The 22,649-nt window shown below is 41.6% G+C and overlaps 1 protein-coding gene across 1 annotated transcript in view; it reads right to left on the bottom strand.

Annotated features, from left to right (window-relative positions):
- LOC135215584 (uncharacterized) overlaps nt 1-22,649 on the bottom strand; it is a 237,011-nt gene that overhangs the window by 188,427 nt on the left and 25,935 nt on the right. The window contains exons 3-4 of the mRNA XM_064250453.1: nt 10,926-11,021; nt 1,159-1,326 (exon numbers count right to left, since the gene is read on the bottom strand). Of these exons, the coding sequence (XP_064106523.1) occupies nt 1,159-1,326; nt 10,926-11,021 (264 nt within the window). The remainder of the gene's footprint in view (nt 1-1,158; nt 1,327-10,925; nt 11,022-22,649) is intronic.

The following is a 22,649-nucleotide window of genomic DNA, read 5'->3' as shown; positions in this document are numbered from 1 at the left end:
CATTAATTTGCTGCCAGAAAACATCCAAGCTCATGGTGAAAGAAGTAATGATGGCATATAATAAGATGATGACTATGATGATGGTGACATCAGTAACAAGTCTTCTCAGTGATAACAGTTTTAGCATTGTTATATTTGTCATTCAATTATTTGATATAGTCCATAATGGAACATAAAAATGAGTGAATTAATATTCAAAATCATTAATTTGAAAGCTAAAATTGTCAAAATTTGTCTGGAGTTGTACTTTATACTCCAGCTGGTTTTACAATAATTCCATTATACAAAACTTTTGTGTATGCATTCTATGGCAAAGATGTTACAACAGTCCAGGGAATTAGGTTGTAGCCATGAAACTCCTTGTGTCTAAAAGACTAAACACAAGATGTGGTAAAAGGAATAAATCATAAGCTTGCACTTCATGATGACGTGAGAATTTACATGAACAGTACATATCTGCAAATATGATGTTCAAAAGGTTAAAGCACATTTCTTCACACTAGTCTATACTGAACATTCACTGAATGTAGTTCACTAATGGCACCCAGTACAAGGATGAACCTTTCCTTAAAAAAAAAAAAAAAAAAAAAAAAAAAAAAAAAAAAAAGTTACAGTACAGGCAGTCCCTGGTTATAAACAATCGAGTTTCGCAGCGCTTGTCTAGTGACAATGATAACTTGATTTTTGGCATCAACATGTGCTGATCTCTAGTTATTGGCGCGTTATCGCAGATTTTCAGTTATCGTCACATCATTAGGAATGGAACCTGTCCCCCGTGATAACTGGGGACTGCCTGCAATCAACCTTCTCATGGCATAAGTTTCATAAAATATAAAAATATTTCAAACATAATTTTGAAAGCATATACGTATATTCATATCTCTGAAAGTACATGTTTATAACAATAAAAGCACTCAATTATTTTTAATTTACTGCAAGTGTACAAATTTGCTTAAGTGCAAAAAATTAAGTTTATTTGAAGTGAATCAGTACAAAAGGACCATCTTCTTTGATGGCCCTCCAGAGGATGAACGAATAATTTCAAACTGTAATCATCCTATAATGTGACCAACATCCATCACCCTGACTTTTCATTACGTATTATAACATCACATTAAAATAAAAATAACTTTACTAACTCAACACAATATAACTTACCTGCAACCGTAAACAAAAATCTTTGACATATCCTTTGGCCACTGACAAACAGAAATAAATACATTTTCACATAAACTTTCCTGTAGATCTTGATCACCAAACAACATCACTTCGGCAACTTTTCGCAAAGGTGCATAAGGTACAAATACCCACCAATGCAACCTGTACCTGCAGAGTTCATAAAAAATTAATAAGTGATAATAAAATTCAAAATAGCCATGTTTAAAATAAGAATAATAATGTACTGTAATCACATGACCCTGCAAAAAAGGGTAGTCCACTTACAAACTAACAAATGATTAATGTATACTGTACATTAGCCTTCTGTAAGTTAGAAAAAAAATTTATTTAATCTTGATATTTTTTATATTTAGTTAAAATGAACACAAACAAATCGGCGTTATATTTATCAGGAAGATGATCATGGTTTCCATGACTCTTTTGTCTTTTAAAAAGCAAAAGAAACCACATTAAAAAAAAAATGTACATTCAAATTGCTTTTTCAGTCCGGAAGATGTATCAAGAGTACGAAACATCTCGGCAAGAGAGAGAGAGAGAGAGAGAGAGAGAGAGAGAGAGAGAGAGAGAGAGAGAGAGAGAGAGAGAGAGAGAGAGTTTATCTCTCTGTTCTCTCAAAAAATACTTATAATGCTTCCAGCGAAAGAGAGGGAGGGAGTTACCACTATGACACATTATTATCTTGTGTGGCAAACGAGAGAGAGAGAGAGAGAGTTAACCTTAATTAAAAGTGACATGGATAGATTAGTATTGTATTTCTTTAAAATACTATCACATAATATGAATTTTGTAATTACAGTTATTATTATTATTATTATTATTTGAAAGTATTAAAAACATATAGTACAAGTACTATAAAAAATCTTGAGTCTCAGTAAATGAGAGAGAGAGAGAGAGAGAGAGAGAGAGAGAGAGAGAGAGAGAGAGAGAGGGGGGGGTGGGGGGGGGGGGGGGGGGGGGAATTTCATGAGCACTTGATGGCAACAACACAACAGCTCCTCCCCCTCCTGTCACATAACATGATATATCTGACAGTTTCAGTACCTGGAGTTAGAGAAAGAAGACTGGGATTTCCTTCATTCTTCCATAATTTTTTAAACTTATAAACTAAAATCTTACTAATTCACTATTGTATTTTCTTTAATGAATTGATATTATTGCTGTATAAATTAATATTAATATTTGAAAATAGTAAATCATTAATTTTTCATACAAAAAACATACATCTCTGTAGGAGAGAGGATGGGAGAGAGAGAAGAGAGAGGAGAGAGAGAAGAAGAGAGAGAGAGAGAGAGATGAGAGGAAGAGAGAGAATTATTATTTGTATTATGTGATATTATTTAAACTTATTAAACTTACTATTACAGTATTAATCAAAATTAATATTTGAAAATTAGTAAATCATTTTTGTATCATAAAAATGTATTTAGTCATGAAAATAAACATCAAAATACACTAATTAGTGATTATTTTTGTCGGAAAATCCCGCGAATGGGCAAATCCCCTGCAAATAAATGGGTAGATATAGTCCAGAGAGAAATCTGCGAATCAGTGAGTCCGCGAATCCGTAGAACGCGAATACGGGGGCCCACTGTATATATATATATATATCTATATATATATATATATATTTATATATATATATATATATCTATATATATATATATATATATATATATATATATTCACAACAAATTAATCTTACGCCTCACAATGTGTCATAAAGAAAAACAAATTTAGGTTCACATTCAATAATGTCAATAAAACAATGAATATAGTCACAGCTCCAACTTGAAGTTAAATTCATACACAAAAACTCACATAACATGAGTCAAAAATGAAACGTTACTCATAAGAAATTTGGTAAAAGTATAACAAAACTTACTGAATTCCTTTTGCAACACAATACAAACAAGAAACAAAAGATAAAAAATCAAAGATTACTCACAAAAATAACTTTCATTTTTTTTTTAAATAATCTCACATTGCTACATCATCATCGATGGAAGATCATAAATTTCTGACAAAGTAAAAACAGCATTGACAATGATATGAAATTCTAGACACTGTATAATTGGTATCAATAGAAATGAACAAAAATTAGATGCATTGCAATAACATGTTTAATATTACTTGAAATGTAATAAAATTAATAATGCAACAAAAATAACACAATTATGAATACAAAGACTCACTCATGATATGCTTGGAACTGTAACAAAATGTTTAGAAAATTAAACATCAATTTTTCAGCAATAACTGATATGAAACAAAAGTGCATCAGCATGTTTTTATGATATTCTCTGTTCACTTTGTGACGGGACACATTCACTCATGACTCGCACTGGTATGCTTACGCAAGGCACCTTACACACACTTACAAATTATGTGGATGGTTTGCTTTATCGAAGAGGGAAGGAACGGGGGGTGGCACGACAGGTTACTTTTTTCTTTTTTTTTCTTTCTTTTATTAAGCATTTATCTCGTGCATGTTCAGAAAAGTGTGACTTGTCAGTCAACTCCCATTCACACTAGCAAACCCACAGACACTCAATACATGCACACTTCCATGGCACTCGCTCAACATGTTCACACAACAGCAGACTCACTTGCCTCTGTTTTGTGTATGACTCGCCCACAGGTGTAACTGAAACATTTAACTGTATGCGTCGCAGTTCCTCTCTCTCTCTCTCTCTCTCTCTCTCTCTCTCTCTCTCTCTCTCTCTCTCTCTCTCTCTCTCTCTCTCTCTCTCTCTGGCTTGTGCCTTACAGTACTCTTTGGAAGATCTGCCAATCATTACTTTTTTTTATATGATCAATCCCCACATTAGCAAACTCTAACAGTTTCTCGATCCTACTATCTTGTTGAGAAATTAATATTCTTAAGGAGATTTCTGTATCAGGGATAAAATACAATTTGTTCTCACTTTGGTATCAAATTTAAAAATTACTTCTCTTTCCCAATGAGAATCTGACTACTCTTTCAACAAATATATCAGTCTCGCTACTTTACTCAGACAAGCTCTTTAATGAATTTACGTTAAAAATTCTGTCTTTAAATCTTAATTACAATTCTTCGATTGGGACAAATGGAATGCATTGTCGCTCGTGATACTTTAACTATAATCAGAACACGGCCTAAGAGAACCATAGATTTTTTTTCTTTTTTTTTTCTTTTATACAAACTTTTTTTCTAATGTTACTTTCTACAAATTCCCTATCTGCATTCCCCTAACACAACATGCCATTGATTACGCTACTAAAGGCTACACAATTCATTCATTGTGCAGTCGAACTAATGCTAATATTACTATCAGTGACAACTTTTACCAATCACGACGGCTTCTAGGCGGGGCGGGGTTTCCCACCTCCGGGGGTGTGAAGGGTATCCTCTCATTACATCCCCATAGTGGCCCAAGACACTATCCTGTACTGTCCCTCTCTCTCTGCCATACGGTTGAGATGTTCCCGTTTTCTATGCAATTTGCTCACAGGTCAGCAGCTCTATTAGTGCCAGCAGCGGTGCCGGCGGTTTGCTACTGATGCTATTAGTTTGTTTGTATCTTCTTCACATCACGCCTGGATTCTCTCACTGGGTTGCTGGCTGTCATCAGACGTCTATCAGCTATTCCTAATTCTAACATCGCTTCATCCTATCCATATTATAGGCAGGTATCGGGAAGTCCTTCACGGGTTGCGGTAGGTAAGGGAACTTCTGCACTATTCACCTTTTTAATACCATCCCTCTACTCTTCAATAGGTCGTGATCAGAAGTAGGATTGGACTTTCCCCTTCCCACAGGGTCAAGGGGGAGAGGCTCTGGTCGACCTCTCTCTGTCCCAGCATTCTTGACTCGTGGATGGACAGGTTGTTTTCATCTTACTCCCGTACTACTTCAAGGGTGAGGATTTGCATCCCTTCCCTCACAACAAGACAACAAGGTGTCCCTTGTTCTCGGGAACTGCATAACAGTCCCGCACGGCACTGGGGCTAGCCTGGGATACTTTCCCAGCATTACCTCCATGCCACCTCCTGCTGCCACCTTCCGTCCTTCCTGGTGGGGTTGGACTGCTCCTTACCAGTGCCTTCACTCCGTTCAAAACACGTTCGTTACTCCTCTGCAAATTAATATAGTATTTTCATATATGTTTAACCGAAGGGGAATTTTATTAGGCAATAATAGAATTGGTGGTGCCCAGGCACGAACCCAGAACACCATACAGATGGCATTAATTTATAGCCTCTTGCGGTGGTGGAGTGGGTAAAGCTTCACTGACGTTCCTGGATTTGTATGGTGTCCTGGGTTCGCACCTGGGCGCCACCAATTCTATTATCGCCTAATAAAATTCCCCTTTGGTTAAGCATATATGAAAATATATTAATTCCGAGGTAGAGTGAATTAGATATTAAAGGACATTTGTAGCTCGATGTATGTATATGAATCACAGTAATGTGATACGACTTATATTAATGGCTACGTGCTGTCATAAGCACTACAACACTACCGAGATCGAGGTGGGTTAATGCTGGCTCCAAATCAGCGAATACCTGAGCGCGAAAGGTATTTGAGGGTGAGAGACGGCATTAATTTATAGTCTCTTGCAGTGGTGGAGTGGGTAAAAGCTTCACTGACGTTCCTGGATTTGTAAGGTGTCCTGGGTTCGCGCCTGGGCGCCACCAATTCTACTACCGCCTAATAAAATTCCCCTTCGGTTACGCATATATGAAAATATATTAATTCCTAGGTAGAGTGAATTAGATATTAAAGGACATTTGTAGCTCGATGTATGTATATGAATCACGGTAATGTGATATGACTTATATTAATGGCTACGTGCTGTCATAAGCACTACAACACTACTGAGGAGAAGAAAAAATACCAGAAAAAACAAAGGACAAACCTCTGAAGTTCCCCTCAGTAATTTCAAGCATAAGTGTAAATTTCGGATGAATACATGTCTCGTCCTAATGTTCAAGGGCGGAAATATGTAATAAGGCTGTTGGCACACCATTGCCGCCAACCTTTAACACAAAGCCGAAAGGCGGCCTGCAAGGCTATCACAAAAAAAGGCTTTTAATATTAATTATTAAAGTCAAGTAATTATTAATATCAAACACATTATACGTATACATATCCATTCAAAATAACACATTAAAGATCCCACCAAGAAAATTGTGATTAACGGCTAATCAGCAAGTGCTCACAAACATAAGTCCTCATCAGAAGATGTCCGAAAGCAAAGTGGAGAGTTTACATTCAGGTAAGCAGGTCTACCTGCCTACCAGACGGTAGTTACTGCCTAACCACCTTGTTCAAGAATTTAATGACCGTATTCTAGCCAACGCCGAAAGTAATTCCTAATGTAAAGGACTAAGGGTTTGTATATTGTATTGGAACAAACTGATCCTGAAAGCTGTTAAGCTTGAATGCTACTCAAAATCAGAAATAATACTTCACCAAAATCTGGTTATATATCCGGCAAATCTTCTTCTTTCCCACTGTTATCCCTAAATTAAGGGGTCGGTTGCCTGACGTGCCTTCTCCACTCCCCTCTATCAAAGGCATCATCCTCCACCATACCTCTTCTCTCCATATCTTCCTCCACTGTATCTTGCCAACAAAGTCTGTCTCCCACTTGATCTTCTTCCTCTAATAGGTTCCTCCCAAGCCCTCTTCACTCTCTCCTCATCATCCATCCTCAACACATACCCATACCATCTCAATCGTGACTCTCTTATCACCTCTGTAATCTATACTAAGCCTGCCCTTCTTCTTATTTCATCCTTTCCCATTCTCTCAGCAGTGATACTCCCATAATCCCCCTCAGCATTCTCATCTCTGTTCTCTTAAGCTTTATTTCCTCTCTTCTTCTTAGAGCCCATGTTTCTGCTCCATACATTAACAATGCTCTTGTCACTGTGTTATACTATATCTTGACTTTTAGCTTGATTGGCATTTTCTTATCACACACCACTCCAGCTATCTCTCTCCACTTCCCCCATGCAGCTTTTAACCTACTGCCAACTTTAGCTTCGCATCCTCCCTCTTAGCTTAAAGTAGATCCTAAGTATTTAAACTTTTCTGGCTGTTTTATAATCGGACCTCTTCCTTCTGGTATTACTATTCTGTCTCAAACTTCCCTACTGCTCACCAAAAATGACAAATTTTCTAAGACAATTTGTATTTTTCATAGCTACAAACCTGAGGTCTTAACAAATATGATATTGTTAGAATACAATAAAGTTTTGTACATACTTACCCGGCAGATATATACTTAGACATAAGCTAAGTATATATCTGCCGGGGAAGTTGCATGTACAAAAAGGATAATTTCTAGTGCCTAGCTGGTTCAGGTTAAAAAAACAGATGAAAGCACGGAATATTGTGATATCCGGCAACGCACGGGTAGATCGGGTGAAGGATGGTCGAAGACCATTCATCTACGATCATGCATCAGCCTTTCCTAACTCAGGATGTCTCAACACACAAGGGGGCAGCTAGAGGCGGGCAGTATAATGTTAAGACCTTAGGTTTATAGCTATGAAAAATACAAATTGTCTTAAAAAATTTGTCATTTGTTCATACATGAACAAATCTTCGGTCTTAACAATATGATAGACTCATACTTGGAGGGAGGTACAAGACATCCTATACCGGCTGGGGGTCTACCCACCAGTCCAGCTTCCAAAAAAAATGATTTCTGGAGAGGGTCTGAAGCCCGTTGGGAAGCTAGATAAATTAATATCTAACCACTCAGACCCTGAGTGATGTACAATGATATATGGGAGAACCATTGTACAGGGAAACAAAGAAAAACTTTGACTGTCTAATAGCAAATCAACACACCAGGGTTTGTACTACTCTCAACTCCTCCTTGCCTAGGAGTGGAGCATATGCTACCGAATAGAGGGTTTGACATTTGCATAGTAAGCGACCACACTGTCAGTATGACTACCTTACTCATTGTATCAGACCAGTCCAGCAAATGATGTGTCTATTCCTTAACCAGCCTGAAGGAAGAAGGAAAGGTACAAGAGAAAGAAAGAGACCAGCCAACTCACTCATTCTCTCATCCACACAATCATCTTAGGAAAGATACAAAAGTGCCCTGTTAGGGGCAACTATGAGTACACAACCTGTTGGGCAGCCACCACAGTACCCAGGGAAAATGTGTCTGCAGATCTGTGGGCAACATCCTTAAAATAGAAAGAGGCGAACGTGGACTGGCGTAACCAAGTACCAGCGCTCAGCCCTCTATGTACAGCCAAGTTCTTTTTGAAAGCCAGAGAGGGACCAATACCTCTAACGTCATACGCTCTAGCCTGCACAGACGTGGTTGTGGAATCATCAAGAGACAAGTATGCCTGTCTGATGGCTTCCCATATCCAAAAAGATAGTATTCCTAGACACCTCTTTCTTGTACGGCCTGTGCTAACAAAAAGTCTGGTCTAAGGTGCCAAGTTCTTTTAATATAGCAATGCAGGGCCCAGACAGGGCATAACAAACGCTCTTGAGCATCACCACCCACAAGTCATTCAGTGATGGAATGGAAAACGAAGTGAACCTGTCATCGTGCACAGAGGGATTTTGGGTCTTGGCCACGAATTTCGGGACAAATTTGAAGGACAACAATCCCCAATCCCTGGTGTGCTTCACCTCATAGCTCAGATCGTGGAAAGGCCAGAAGGAAAACTGCCTTGAGCGTGAAGTTCCTATTAGATGAGCGATGCAAGGGCTCATATAGACTCAGTGAAGCTCCTGAGAACCAAGGAAACATCCCACGTTGGAGGCTTGAGCTCTTTAGGAGAATTCGACTGCTCTAACCCCTTAACTAGCAAGGAAAGTTCCCAGGAAGAGATGTTGATACCTTTAAGGCATAACACCAAACTCAGGGCCGCGCTGTAGCCTCTAATGACATAAATGGACAAACGTTTCTCGTCTCTGAGGAAGGTTAAAAGTCTGTTCTTTGCTGCGAGTGGAGAAAAACCCTGTTACGACACCAATCACAGTAGATCGCTTATTTGCCTTGGTAAACTGCGGAGGTCAAGTTTCTACAACTGCTGGACATATGCCCTGCTGTCCTTGAGAAAAGCCTCTAGCTCAGAGGAGAAACTTGATAGCCTCCAACCATGAAAAGACAGGGATTCTACTGACTGATGGAACATTTCCGCATGGGGCTGACACAGGAGATGTCACCAATGGGGAAATCTCCCTCGGAACCTCTGACAACAACTACAGCAGATCTGGGAACGACTCAGCCTGAGGCCACAGAGGGGCTACCAAAGTCATCCTGAGACCCTGTGAACTCATTAGCCTGTTCAGAACTTGACGGATCAAACAAAACGGAGGGAAGGCATACACCTCCAGGTTGTCCCAGGGATGTTGGAATGCATCCTCTGCCAATACTAAAGGATCTGGGACCACTGAACAGAATATCTCCAGCTTCCTGTTGAAGCGAGTCGCGAAAAGGTCCAACATAGGTCTACCCAAAACCTGGAAAAGCTTGTCTGCTACCACTTGATGAAGCGACCACTCAGTGCCTAGGACCTGATCCCAACGACTGAGTTTGTCTGCGACCACATTCAGTTTGCCTGGGATATGCCTGGCTGAGAGCTCTACCTAATTTAAGCCACCCCTCTTTAAAGATTCCTGCCACTCTCCAACACTTCTCTGGAGGTCCTCCTCATTTTCGGCAGTACATAATCGCCCAATCATCGACATACAACAACTCCCACAGCTCTTCATTCCTGATCTCTTCACTCAACACATCCATGACCAGCACAAAAATGGGCTTAATGCTGACCTGGTATAATCCAACACTAACTTTAAAGCTTTCTGCTTTCCCAACTGCTGTTATCACTTTTGTGCTTGTTCTTTTATATATCATCTCGACCGGCATAACCAACTTTTCTGGGACTATAAATGCACAATAAAGCTCCTGGTTTCCCTCTAGCATCTTTTCCTGTAGCTGTCTTACTATGAAGATGGCATCCACTGTCCCTCTTCCTCTCATAAATCGATACTACGGTTTCCCGATCTTTATAATCTCATCCAGTATTTTCTCTAAAACTTTCAATCCATGCTCTGTTAGTTTAATTCCCTTGTAGTTACCACAATCCATGACATCTCCCTTCTACTTGTATATATATATATATATATATATATATTATATATATATATATATATATATATCACCATTAGACTCTCCTCCCAGTCCCTTGGTATTTCTTCCTCTTCACATATAGCCTTTAATAAATCCAGCATCCATTTCTCCCCCTCTGTACCTAGTAATTTGATCATTTCAATCTGGAACTCCAATGGACTGGCAAATAAGCTGCTGCAAACACCCTGGGACTGGTAACCTACACTAAAAAATTTAAATGCTACCATGAATTTTTTAATTCAAGCTCCTGTAAGAGTAGAAACTAACAGCTACGTAATTACTTGGTAAGTTACTTATATAAAACTCCAAAGTATTTTTGCATTTTCATAGGTATACAAAAACAACCTTTTATCATAATCCCACCTCAATCACTCTACGTAGTCCCTATTGCCATGGACAAAAGTGCAGGCTTATAATTCCTGACTCCCCCACCTACTAACCATCTTTTACTAAGGTTCAATTACACATCATGTTTCTAGCTTGTGCTGAGGTATACCAGTTCTGATTTGAATACCTAAGAAATGTTAAAATTTGCTAAAAAAATTTTATACCTTTTACATCTGCCAATTAACTTTACACACTAACCTGTGCATTATTTGTAGTGTATGGTCATCCGTATCACAAGAATGAGTGTATGACAAAACAAACTGACCACACTTGGTAAACCCCAGGAAAATATGTCTGAAAAAAGTAATAATAGTTACACTATTGCAATTCAAAATGTGATTATTACACTATTGCAATTCAAAATGTGATTAAAGTTTATGAAAAACTGAAAATCCAAAACCTAAGTATACTTTACTCATACAATATTTTATGATTATTTTGACACAATACATAAGCCTTCAATAATATTTAAATCAACCTTTAATACCTATAACTTTAAAACGACTATGTAAAATTTGTTGAACTATACAAACTTCTGTTCATTTGAATGATGAAACAGAAGGCTATGGGAAATACAGAAAGATATCAATTATTCGGAAACAGAAAACAAATTAGCAAATTAATAAAGATAAAAATGGAAGCAAATACATAATAAAATACAAGGAGGGTAGTTAATGCATTGTATCTTCATTTCAATTTTTGAGGTTCCAACTGCACATGATCTTCAGGGAGGCTGTTCCACAGGCCAACAGTGAGGAAATAGGACCTCTGGAACTGAGAAGTTTGACAGAGGCACACTTACTGCATACTGGTGCTGTTGTTCAGCAAATCTGGTTACTTACAGCAGAAAAGAGGATTAGAGATTATTTGTGAACATGAAACATCTCTATCAAAATACAACTTAAGAAAAATTGATGTGCAAGAGGCCATCCATTGATGGTCGATGTCCAAGTCATCTGTTAATGTTAGGAAACAAACCAACCACCATGAACCACTCTATCTAAAAGATAAATCTCTGGCAGAGGCAGACATCCACACTGGGGAACAGTATTCTAGGAAAGGAAGAAAATGAGCTAATGCAGGTTGCACTGATTTTATGTTATAAATATATATGAGGCTTTATGTACAATACCTAACTTCCATGCAGCATTTGCTGAACTTTCATCAGATGTTTCTCAAAAGCAAGATATGAGTCAGTAGTTTAGAAGAGACCCATCCACCTGAAGGTGAGGATGGGGTGGAAAATCAGTATGAGATCTACTAATCAATAATGTTTTTGTTTTACTGGAGTTCAACCTCAGGCCCCACTGACTACTCCAGTTACCAATCTGTTCCATGTCACAACTGACACTAAGGGAAGCTTCATTTATCATATGTAGAGACTTAACTACACCTGCAACTGTTGCACCAGTAAATAATATACAAATGATACAGTACACTTATCTCTCGATTACGTATGCAGATTAATAGAGCACCCTGTTGGATAAGAATTTAATCCAGATAAGTGCAGATAAAAACTCAAGAGGTGTAAAACAGTAACTCTTCTCCCTTACTTATCAACACCACACAACAAGACTCTCAATATGCTTATAAACAAGAAGTATCATACCTGAAACTGAAAACTTTCTGCAAGAGGGAATTACCTAGCTTTTTCCCATGTTTCTGACAAAATATACCGTATAAATAGACCTTGGAAAAACAAACCCTTTCTTTTTCTATCTCTTGTAAGCTTATTTACTTATCAAGTGCATGAATCTCGTTAATCCTTTTAGCAGTCGCTAAGGTCACAAGGAAGAGAGTTTTTCTAGTTAAGTCCCTCAGACTAAGTTCATGCATAAGTCCAAAACGAGACCCAGACAACCACTTTAACACAATATCCAGATTCCAAGGCACTATAAGAGAATCTTTATGATAAGAAGTATTAAACGATCTAATGAGATCAGAGATGTCTGGGTTGGGGGACAAGTCCAAGCCACTGTGATGGAACACCCATGCTAACATGGCCCTATAGCCCTTGATGGTAGAGGAAGACAGGTTTCTTACTGACCTTAAATGAAGCAAGAAATCAGCTATTTGCATCACAGTGTCTTAGAAGAAGAGATGTTAGAATTCTTACATTAATCTCTGAAGATTCTCCACTTATTCTGATACACGTTGCTAGAAGATCTTCTCCTACACATGAAGATAGCTTCGTAAATCAGGCTGAATGGAGGGAAAGCATAGAGTTCCTTGTCCGACTAGCCCAGAAGAAAGCATCCACTGCTCACGCCTGTGGGTCTGGAACTGGCAAAAAAAAGAGGGAGACGATAGTTCCGAGATGTGGCGTACAAGTCTATTGTCAATTTTTCCCACAGTTTCCAAAGGTCTAGGCAGACCAGAGGATCCAACGTCCATTCCATCGGCAGGACCTGTTTCCAACAATGAACCTGGTGACTAAACACTTATTGTTTCGTTCTGCCCAAATGAAGAGATCTCTTTCCGCTTCATAAAGAGAGAAAGACCGAGTCCCTCTTTGTTTTATGATGTACGAGAGAGCAGTCGTGTTGTCTGTGTAGACTGCTATCGTCTTGTTCTCTACTTCTGATACAAAGGAATGAAGGCCTAGGTGTATTGCCTTTAGCTCCTTCACATTGATATGCAGAGATCTGTGCTTTACGGACCATACTTCTGAGATTTCACTTTGCTCTAAAGCACTCCCCATCCTAGGTCCAATGTGTCTGAAAAGAAGTTCAGGTCAGGGTTCAGTTGAAAGAGAGACTTGCCTTCCAACACACTTTTCTCTGAATTTCACCAAAGAAGAACCTCTTTTATTTCCTGTGTTATAGGAAGAACATACGAGTCTGGAAGCTCCTTCCTTTTCCAGCTTGCTTTCAGATAGAATTGCAAGGGTCTGAGACACAAACTGCTCCATCAATGTAAGGAACTGCAGCACTTATCCAATTGTTGGCCAAGGACTCATTAAGGCCAGAATTTCTTGTATCTTTCTCATACAAGAATTTTCTGGGTCGGAAAAACCCGAAAACTTTGAGTCACTATGGTCATTCAAAAATATTGAATCTCCTGAGTGGGAATCAACTTAGATTTCTGGAAGTTTACAAGTATTCCTAACTCTTGCACTAAAGAGAGTCTTTTTGAGGTCCTGTGCACACTGATTCTCTGACTGGGTTCTTAAGAGCCAGTTGTCTAAATACAAGGATATTCATATACCCTGAAGGTGGAGCCATTTCGCAATGGGAGTCATTACCCTGGTAAACATTCGAGGCACCATCGTCAGTCCAAAGCAAAGGGCGCAAAATTGAAAAATCGCCCCTTCGAACACAAACCTTAGATACTTCCTTGACTTGGGGTGTATGGGAACATGGATGTATGCGTCCTGAAGATCTATGGACATCATCCAATCTCCCTGGCGAATGGTCAACAGGACTGTTTGGTTTGTTTCCATCTTGAACTTCATCTTTACGATGAAGACATTCAGGGCATTGACATCCAGGATGGGCCTCCAGCCCCCCAGTGACTTGGGGACTACAAAGAGATGATTGTAGAACCCTGGAGAGTAATGATTTTGAACGAGTTCTACTGCTCCCTTTCTTACAAGAGAAGCTACTGCGTCCTCTAGAGCCGAAAACCTCTCTGATCTTGAAGAAGACGTTAAGACGACTGGCGTGCTGACTAAAGGAGGCTTCCTGAGTGATGGAGTACCTGCATTGGTAAGATACGTTTTCCCATGATGAGCAGACGCCAAGTAAGTGTGCCAGTTGTAGACGGCAACTGGAGTCAGTATGTAATTGAGGACGGAATAAACCACACGACTCCACCACCGTGTATCTCTTGTCCCACCTTGACATCCAATACTGAGGAAGGGGATAACGTAGCCTTCCTTCAGAACCTTGATAATCCAAGGTTCCGCCCCTTTTCTCTGCCAAACTTCCCAAAATATTAGTAGTCTGGCTCCTACACTCGTGAGGAGAATGGCATCCTCAATTGCTAGAGCCCCTCGAAGAAGTTTTGTTGATGGACTTAGAAATGAACCTCGTATTTCCTCTTGATCTTGCGTAGGATCTCTGTCTGGCCTGAAAGGGCTGGCCTCTTGAGGGAAGAGGTTGCCTCAAAACCAATGCTGGAGGATCTCTTGGTCTTTTGCAAGACTGGGAGAGGAGATCCTGCATACATTTCTTCACCAGATCCGAAGCAATTCCTATCACTGTGGCTTTGGGAAACAAGTGTTTTTTCTAAGGGGGAGAATAACAGAGCTGAACTCTGTGAGGAAGTAACGCCCTTCGACTTGTAAGAACACCAGAATTCCCTCTTCTTGAGTGTTCTCAATGTGTAGAGAGGCCAAGTCATGGGAACGAGGACAAGCCATGGGAACCGTCCCTAATCCCCTTATCAATACATGGGAGAAATGCATCCAATCTGCCAGGAGGTTCTCCGAAAGGAAAGGGCAAGACCTAATCTTGCAGGCCACAGTGCCAATGAACCAGTCGAGATAGTAGAACACTTCAAATACCCTGAAAATACCTTTCAGAAGATGCACCAACTATGAAGCAGAAAAAAAAATCTCTGCCAAAGAAAAAGACAAGCGTCTGGCTGCGTCTACCAGACCAGAAAAATCTCCCTGTGAAGAAGCGCAAACACCCAACGAAGGAGCCTCTTTCATAACATGACAAGTATCTCCACCTGGAGATTTGAGAAGGCGGAAAACAAAAAGAGGTCTTGCCTTGTTCCCTCTTCAGCAGGCCAAGCATCTAGACATCTCTTTAAAAGCCTTCTTAGCAGAGGGAGACAAAAATGATATTGTCATGATACAATAAAGTTTGTTCATACTTACCTGACAGATATATATATAGCTGTATTCTCTGACGACCGACAGAATTTCAAAACTCCCAGCAAACGCAGTGGTCGGCTAGGTGGTTAGTACCCATTCCTGCCGCTGGGAGGCGGATACCGGGAACCATTCCCATTTTCTATTCAGATTTTCTTTACCACTGTCCCCTGAGGGGAGGTGGGTGGGTACTTGATTATATATATCTGTCAGGTAAGTATGAACAAACTTTATTGTATCATGACAATATCATTTTGTTCATGACACTTACCTGCCAGATATATATATAGCTGAATCCCACCATTGGAGGTGGGAAGGGACAGAATAGAAGGATTTTGGAAACATTTCACATGCAGATGATTGACATCTTGGTTCCCTACCTGTTAGCATAGCTGACTTCGTGATTACGTCACCCAAGCCCGCCTTTTCTTAACTAGAATTTCCAGCAAGGTAGTGACCTGTATAGCTGGATAGTTCTAGATGATCTGTCAACGGGAGCGTGACCACAATGTGACTAGACCATATTGACCATACTGAAGACAATGAAGCATAATAAATACCACCTAACCTAGCCTCACTAAAGTTAGTCCCATAACTTTAAGGCTAATTAAAGGGAAGACCGCCTCAAGCGGCCAACCCTACGACCGTAAAAAACAAACCCCTAATTAAAATCACACACATCCATTTTCTAAAGGATGGGGTTCGTATTGCTTCTCGTCCCCAATACTGTATCCGCGGAAATGTATGGTCCAAGCGAGTAGCAATTCTCATATGTCGCCTCACATCTCTGAGGTAATGTGAAGCAAACACAGAGTTGTTGTCTTCGCCAAAATGTGGCACCCAGGATATCACTGAGTGCCATATTTTTCTGAAAAGCCACCGAAGTAGCTACCGCTCTAACCTCGTGAGCATTAACTTTTAGCAGTTTAAGATCACCATCCGTGCAGGACGAATGAGCTTCCCTGATGGTGTTTCTCAAGAAGAACGCCAGTGCGTTTTTAGACATTGGTAATTCCGGCCTCTTGACCGAACACCACAGGTTGTCTGACGGGCCTCTACATTGTTTGGTCTTTTCCAGATAGAATTTGAGAGCTCTGACAGGGCACAAAACTCTCTCCGGCTCTCGTCCGACGAACTCTGATAACCCTTGATATCAAAGCTTTTAGGCCAGGGGTTGGATGGGTTTTCGTTCTTCGCTAAGAACGAGGGGCTCAGCGAACACACCGCATTGTGTTCTCTGAAACCCACATGTTTACTCATAGCTTGGATTTCGCTAACCCTCTTAGCTGTTGCCAAAGCGGTTAGGAAAATAGCTTTCCAAGTAACATCTTTCAAAGAGGCAGCGTGCATAGGCTCAAATGGGGCTGACATTAAAAACTTTAAGACAACATCTAAATTCCATGAGGGAATCTTGTCTCGTGGAGCTTTTGATGTTTCAAAGGACCTCAATAGATCGTGAAGATCTTTATCATTTGATAAATCCAAGCCTCTGTGTCGAAAGACCGTTTGACAGCATACTTTTGTAGCCTTTAATCGTTGACACTGAAAGTTTGTCTATATCTCTAAGATGTAAGAGAAAATCAGCAATCTGGCTCACAGAGGTCGTGGAGGAGGAAATATTTTGCCTTCTACACCAACTCCTGAAGACAGCCCACTTCGATTGGTAGACAGCTTGGGAAGATGTTCTTCTAGCGCTGGCAATAGCTCTTGCCACCGATCTTGAAAAACCTCTCGCTCTGGCCAACTTTTGGATAGTCTGAATGCAGTCAGACTCAGAGCGGAGAGGTTTCCGTGATACCTCTCGAAGTGGGGCTGTCTGAGTAGATCGATTTTTTCTGGAAGTGTCCTTGGAAAATCTACCAGAAATGACATGGCCTCTGTGAACCAGTCGCTTGCAGGCCAAAAGGGGGCGATCAACGTCATACTTGCTCCTTCCGACGCCGCAAACTTCCTTATTACCTCTCCCAGGAGTTTGAATGGAGGAAAGGCGTAGAGATCCATCCCCTTCCAATTCCAAAGCATGGCGTCTATTGCTATTGCTCCTGGGTCTAGAACCGAGAGCAGTAAATAGGAAGCCTCTTCGTTTTTGCTGTCGCGAAGAGGTCTACCAGTGGGCGTCCCCAAAGTTTCCACTCCTTGCAAATCTCTGGATGGAGAGTCCATTCGTTTGGAAGCATTTGATGTTGACGGCTGAGGAGATCCGCACGAACGTTCTGCTGTCCTGAAACGAACCTCGTTAGAATTGTTACATTTCTCAGCTTCGCCCAAAGTAAGATTTCCCTCGTTATCCTGAACAGGGAGCGAGATAGAGTTCCTCCCTGTTTTTTGAGATATGCGAGCGCCGTGGTGTTGTCCGAGTTGACTTGTACAATTCGTCCCACAATCCATGACTCAAAGCATTGAAGTGCCAAACGAATCGCCTCTAGCTCCTTGAGGTTTATGTGCCAGGACCTCTGTTCCCCTCTCCAGAGGCCTGACACTTCTTCCTCCCCCAGTGTTGCTCCCCAGCCCGTCATGGACGCGTCTGAGAACAACACTAGGTCTGGGCTCAGAACTTTGAGGGACATCCCTTCCGATAGCTTGACGGGAGGATCGGGACCAACACTTCAAATGCTCTTTGATCGATTGAGGGATTCTCAAAATCTCGTCTAGGTCTTTCTTGTTCTTCCAGTTGTCTGCTAGGAAAAACTGAAGCTGTCTGAGGTGCAGCCTTCCCAGAGAAACAAATTTCTCCAGCGAGGAAATGGTCCCCAGCAGACTCATCCATTCCCTCGCCGAGCATATTTCCTTCTCTAAGAAGACCGATACTTTCTCTAAGCATTTTAGCTGACGTTCTATGGATGGAAATGCTTGAAAGCCACTGAATCCATCTGAATCCCCAGATACACGATGGACTGTGTGGGAATCAGATGGACTTCTCGAAGTTGACCAGAAGGCCCAGGTCCTTCGTCAGCTGTAATGTCGTATGTAGGTCCTCCAGACACTGTTCCTTTGTTGACGTGGACTGGATCAAGCCAATCGTCTAAATAGAGTGAGACTCTTATCTTTGAGAGATGGAGCCATCTTGCTACATTTCGCATCAGAAGCGTGAATATCATAGGGGCTGTACTCAGCCCGAAACAGAGAGCTCTGAATTGGAAGACCTGTCCTTTCAGAACGAATCTGAGGAACTTCCTGGACCGAGGATGTATCGGAACATGGAAATAGGCATCTTGGAGATCCAAGGACACCATCCAATCTCCTGGTCTCAGGGAAGCTAAAACAGACTGTGCAGTTTCCATCTTGAATTTTATTTTCCTTACAAAAAGATTCAGCCTGCTTACGTCTAGGACAGGTCTCCATCCTCCCGAGTGCTTCGGAACAAGGAAAAGCCTGTTGTAGAAGCCTGGAGAGTTCCGTGACACAACTCTTTCTACTGCTCTCTTTTCCAACATCTGATCCAAAAGGTCTAATAAGATCTGTTGCTTTGAATCCTGATAAGAGGGCGAAAGGTCTATTGGTTCTATGCTTAATGGTGGTTTCGATAGAAACAGGATTTTGTAACCTTTCTCGATCACTTCGAGTGACCAAGAGTTCGCCCCTCTTATCCTCCATGCTTCAGCGAAGAGAGCCAGTCTCGCCCCGACTGGTGTCTGGAGGGCCGAAAAGTCATTTCTTTCCCCTGGTTTTTGAGGGGGCTCTGCCCCTAGGGAAACTCCTCCCTCGAGCAGCAGCTCTTGAAGAGGCTCTTCCACGAAAGGGCTTATAATTCTTCCTAGAAGCTTGCGTGGTTCTTGAAGACATCTGATCAACAGGACGTTTCGAAGACCGAGACAATAAGTCCTGCGTCGCTCGTTCTTGGAGGTTTACTGATAAATCCTTTACCATCGATTGTGGAAAAGATGAGCAGAAAATTAAAGGGAAAGCGAAACAACAATTCTGCTTTTTGCGCTGGCGACACTGACTTAGCTGTGAAGCTACAGAAGAGTGCGCGTTTCTTCAGGACTCCCGACGCAAAATGTGATGCCAGTTTGTCGGAGCCATCTCTTACTGCTCTGTCCATGCATGACAAAATACTCGCTAAGTCCTCCAATGAGATGGAATCTGGGCTTCTAGACTGAACATCCAAGACGCCCAAACACCAATCTAGAAAGTTAAAAACTTCCAAAGTTTTATAAAGGCCTTTGAGATGGTGATCTATCTCCGACATTGTCCACGAAACTTTCGCTGATGCCAGGTAAGATCTTCTAGGAGCTTCCACTAAGTTGGCGAAATCCCCTTGTGCGGAAGCGGGGATTCTCAAACCTGCTTCCTCTTCTGTCTCGTACCACTTCCCCGATCTTCCACTAAGCCTTGTGGGGGGAAGTGCAAAAGAAGTCTTGCCCTTTGTCTTTTTGGATTCCATCCAATCATGGATTCTTTTAAAAGCCCTTTTAGTCAAGAGCGAGGTGGCCATTTTGACAAAATTTGGAGTCTTCCTTGCCTTCGAAGAGGTTAGTTGCGAAGGTGGAGAGAGAGGAACTGGAGCTCGGAACTTCTCAGGAAACAAATCTTTTAAAAGACGAGTCGAAGTCTTATAATCCACAGAGGATGAGGTTGTAGGATCCTCCTCCTCTTCCGAAACAGCCTCGCTTGACGATTTATCTTCTAATGGAGACATAGTCTTATTCTGAATCGAACGAGAAGAAACCAAAGTTTCACCTCCCTTTCGAACCGTAGGTCTTGTGTTTGAAATCAATTTTGAAGAGGAGAGTCTGCTATGTTCTCCTAACCTTGACTTTCTCTCCGAATTTTCCAAACTAACGTCATACGATTTCTCTTGACGAGCACTGATATTGTAGTTCCTACTACCTTGAAGCATATGGCGCTTAACCTTCTGACTAGCGACCTGTTCTTTTCTTCTCAGGGTGACTTTATGCATCGGACGCCTAGCGCCCTCAAAAGCGTCCTCATTTGCGTCCTGGAAAGCGTCCTCATTTGCGTCCTGGAAAGCGTCCTGGAAAGCGTCCTGGAACGCGTACTGATATGAAGGACAACGAGCGTCCTTACTAGCACTACGCCTCGCGTCCTCAAAAACGTCCTCATATTCATCTTCATATCCTTCTTCTGAACTAATATCGTGCGTCTGAAGTCTCTCCAGCCGACGTTTCCGACCCCGAGCGTCCCGAGAAGCGTCCTTACGAGCGTCCTGGTTAGCAAAGCGTTTCTTTTGTTGAATATTCTCTTCCTGTAAGCCAAGATCAATTCCTCCCAATTCTATTTCTGAGCGATCCTTCTGAACGTTCTTCGACTCTGGGAAAAGACGACGGCGGCCGCCTGTGCGGCACCTATTGTCTTTTCTTTACCGCCAATACTTCTAGAGACTCTCTCAGCAGGACTGCTTGCGCTTTCCTGATTGAGTCGATGAGGTCTAGAAGGCGACGGATCAGAAGAAGACGAAGAACGAAGAGAAGCCACAGGAGAACGTCTAGATTTCTTGACAGGTAGCCAAAGATCTTTTTTACGACTACATGATCTTTCTTCTTTCTTGGCGAAAAACGTATCCAACTGTTGACGAATCGCTTCGAGGGTCTTTTTTGATGGTGGAGAACCATATGATGGAATGAACCTTTGAGAAGAAGATGGGCGAGGGGACGCCTTCTTCCTTCTCTCCGGACTCGAATCAGGACGCTCAGAAAGCGTCCTAAATCTCTTGTGCGGGATACTGTCTTCGAAGTCTTCCGGAGAAGACCGAAGTGTAAATCGAGGCGGAGGACGCTCTCGATCTCCGATGAAGCGTCTCTTCCATCATACCTTTCCTAAGAGGGCGAGAAAGACGATGGCCGCCAGTGCGACGTCTTACGTCTTCCTTACCACTCTCACTTGGAGAGGCTGCGTACTCTTCCGTAAGACCTTTCCTAAGAGGGCGAGAAAGACGATGGCCGCCCGTGCGACACCTTACGTCTTCCTTACCACTCTCAGTTGGAGAGGTCTTCCGAGATTCCCACCCACGGTGAGGTGAGGACGTCTCGGAGGAAGAGAAGCATTCCTTCAAGGTTCGAGCTTGCGCACAATCTTTGGCAGCCTGGGATGCCTCTTCAGGATCTGCCGAAGGGACGCCAGACCGGTGTTTAATTCCCGTAACCCTCCTTCGGCCTTCGACATGTCCATTCCCTGTGTTCTGGGAGTCCGACAGAGGTCTCAACCTGGAGGCATTATAGGACCGATCTGACGCCCCCTCCACTTCACTAGGGGCACTAACATTATCACTACACTTTTGCACATTAGATTGTAGCACTTTCATTTTCGATTCAAGGTTCCGAATCGATTCTAAAATGGTAGAAAGGGCATTCCCTTCGGTAACAATCACTTCCTTATCTGAAGGAGAAATTATAGGGTTATGTGTAACATGTTCTACATTTATGTTAGATTGAGCAACTTTACTTTGACTTTTAACAGAAGCACTCCTGGAGGAAGACCTCCTAATTCTGTCACGCTCAAGTTTATGAATGTAAGATTCATACGCCTTCCATTCGACATCAGTTAACACTTCACATTCTTTGCACCTATCATCCAACAAGCAAACATGCCCTCTACAATTCACACACACTGTGTGAGGATCTACCGAAGCTTTTGGTAGCCTCACCTTACATTCTTCTACACCACACACTCTGAAACTAGTAGAACTAGATCCAGACATCTCAATTCTAAGAAAAATCAAAGCCAAAATCAAAATCCAAACCACAATAGCGTATGCCAAATCACTAAGCCAAGTCCGAAACCAAAAGACAATCCAAATACTCAAGTGACAAATGAAGTTTTCGAAATCCTAAGCGGAGGTCTGTAAACAGATGTTTACCGACCGGCGACAGAAGAAAATCTGAATAGAAAATGGGAATGGTTCCCGGTATCCGCCTCCCAGCGGCGGGAATGGGTACTAACCACCTAGCCGACCACTGCGTTTGCCGGGAGTTTCGAACTTCTGTCGGTCGTCAGAGAATACAGCTATATATATATCTGGCAGGTAAGTGTCATGAACAAACCATCTTTTGCACCTTCCAGGGTTTAGAGAAAGGCATATTATCCATAACCAAAGTTGTTTCGGGACACGCTGGAGAAATCGGCCAGAAAAAAGACGGATA

The sequence above is a fragment of the Macrobrachium nipponense genome, chromosome 5 (genome assembly GCF_015104395.2).
Source record: "Macrobrachium nipponense isolate FS-2020 chromosome 5, ASM1510439v2, whole genome shotgun sequence".
Lineage (NCBI taxonomy): Eukaryota > Metazoa > Arthropoda > Malacostraca > Decapoda > Palaemonidae > Macrobrachium > Macrobrachium nipponense.
This window is presented reverse-complemented; position numbering and strand designations above follow the sequence as displayed.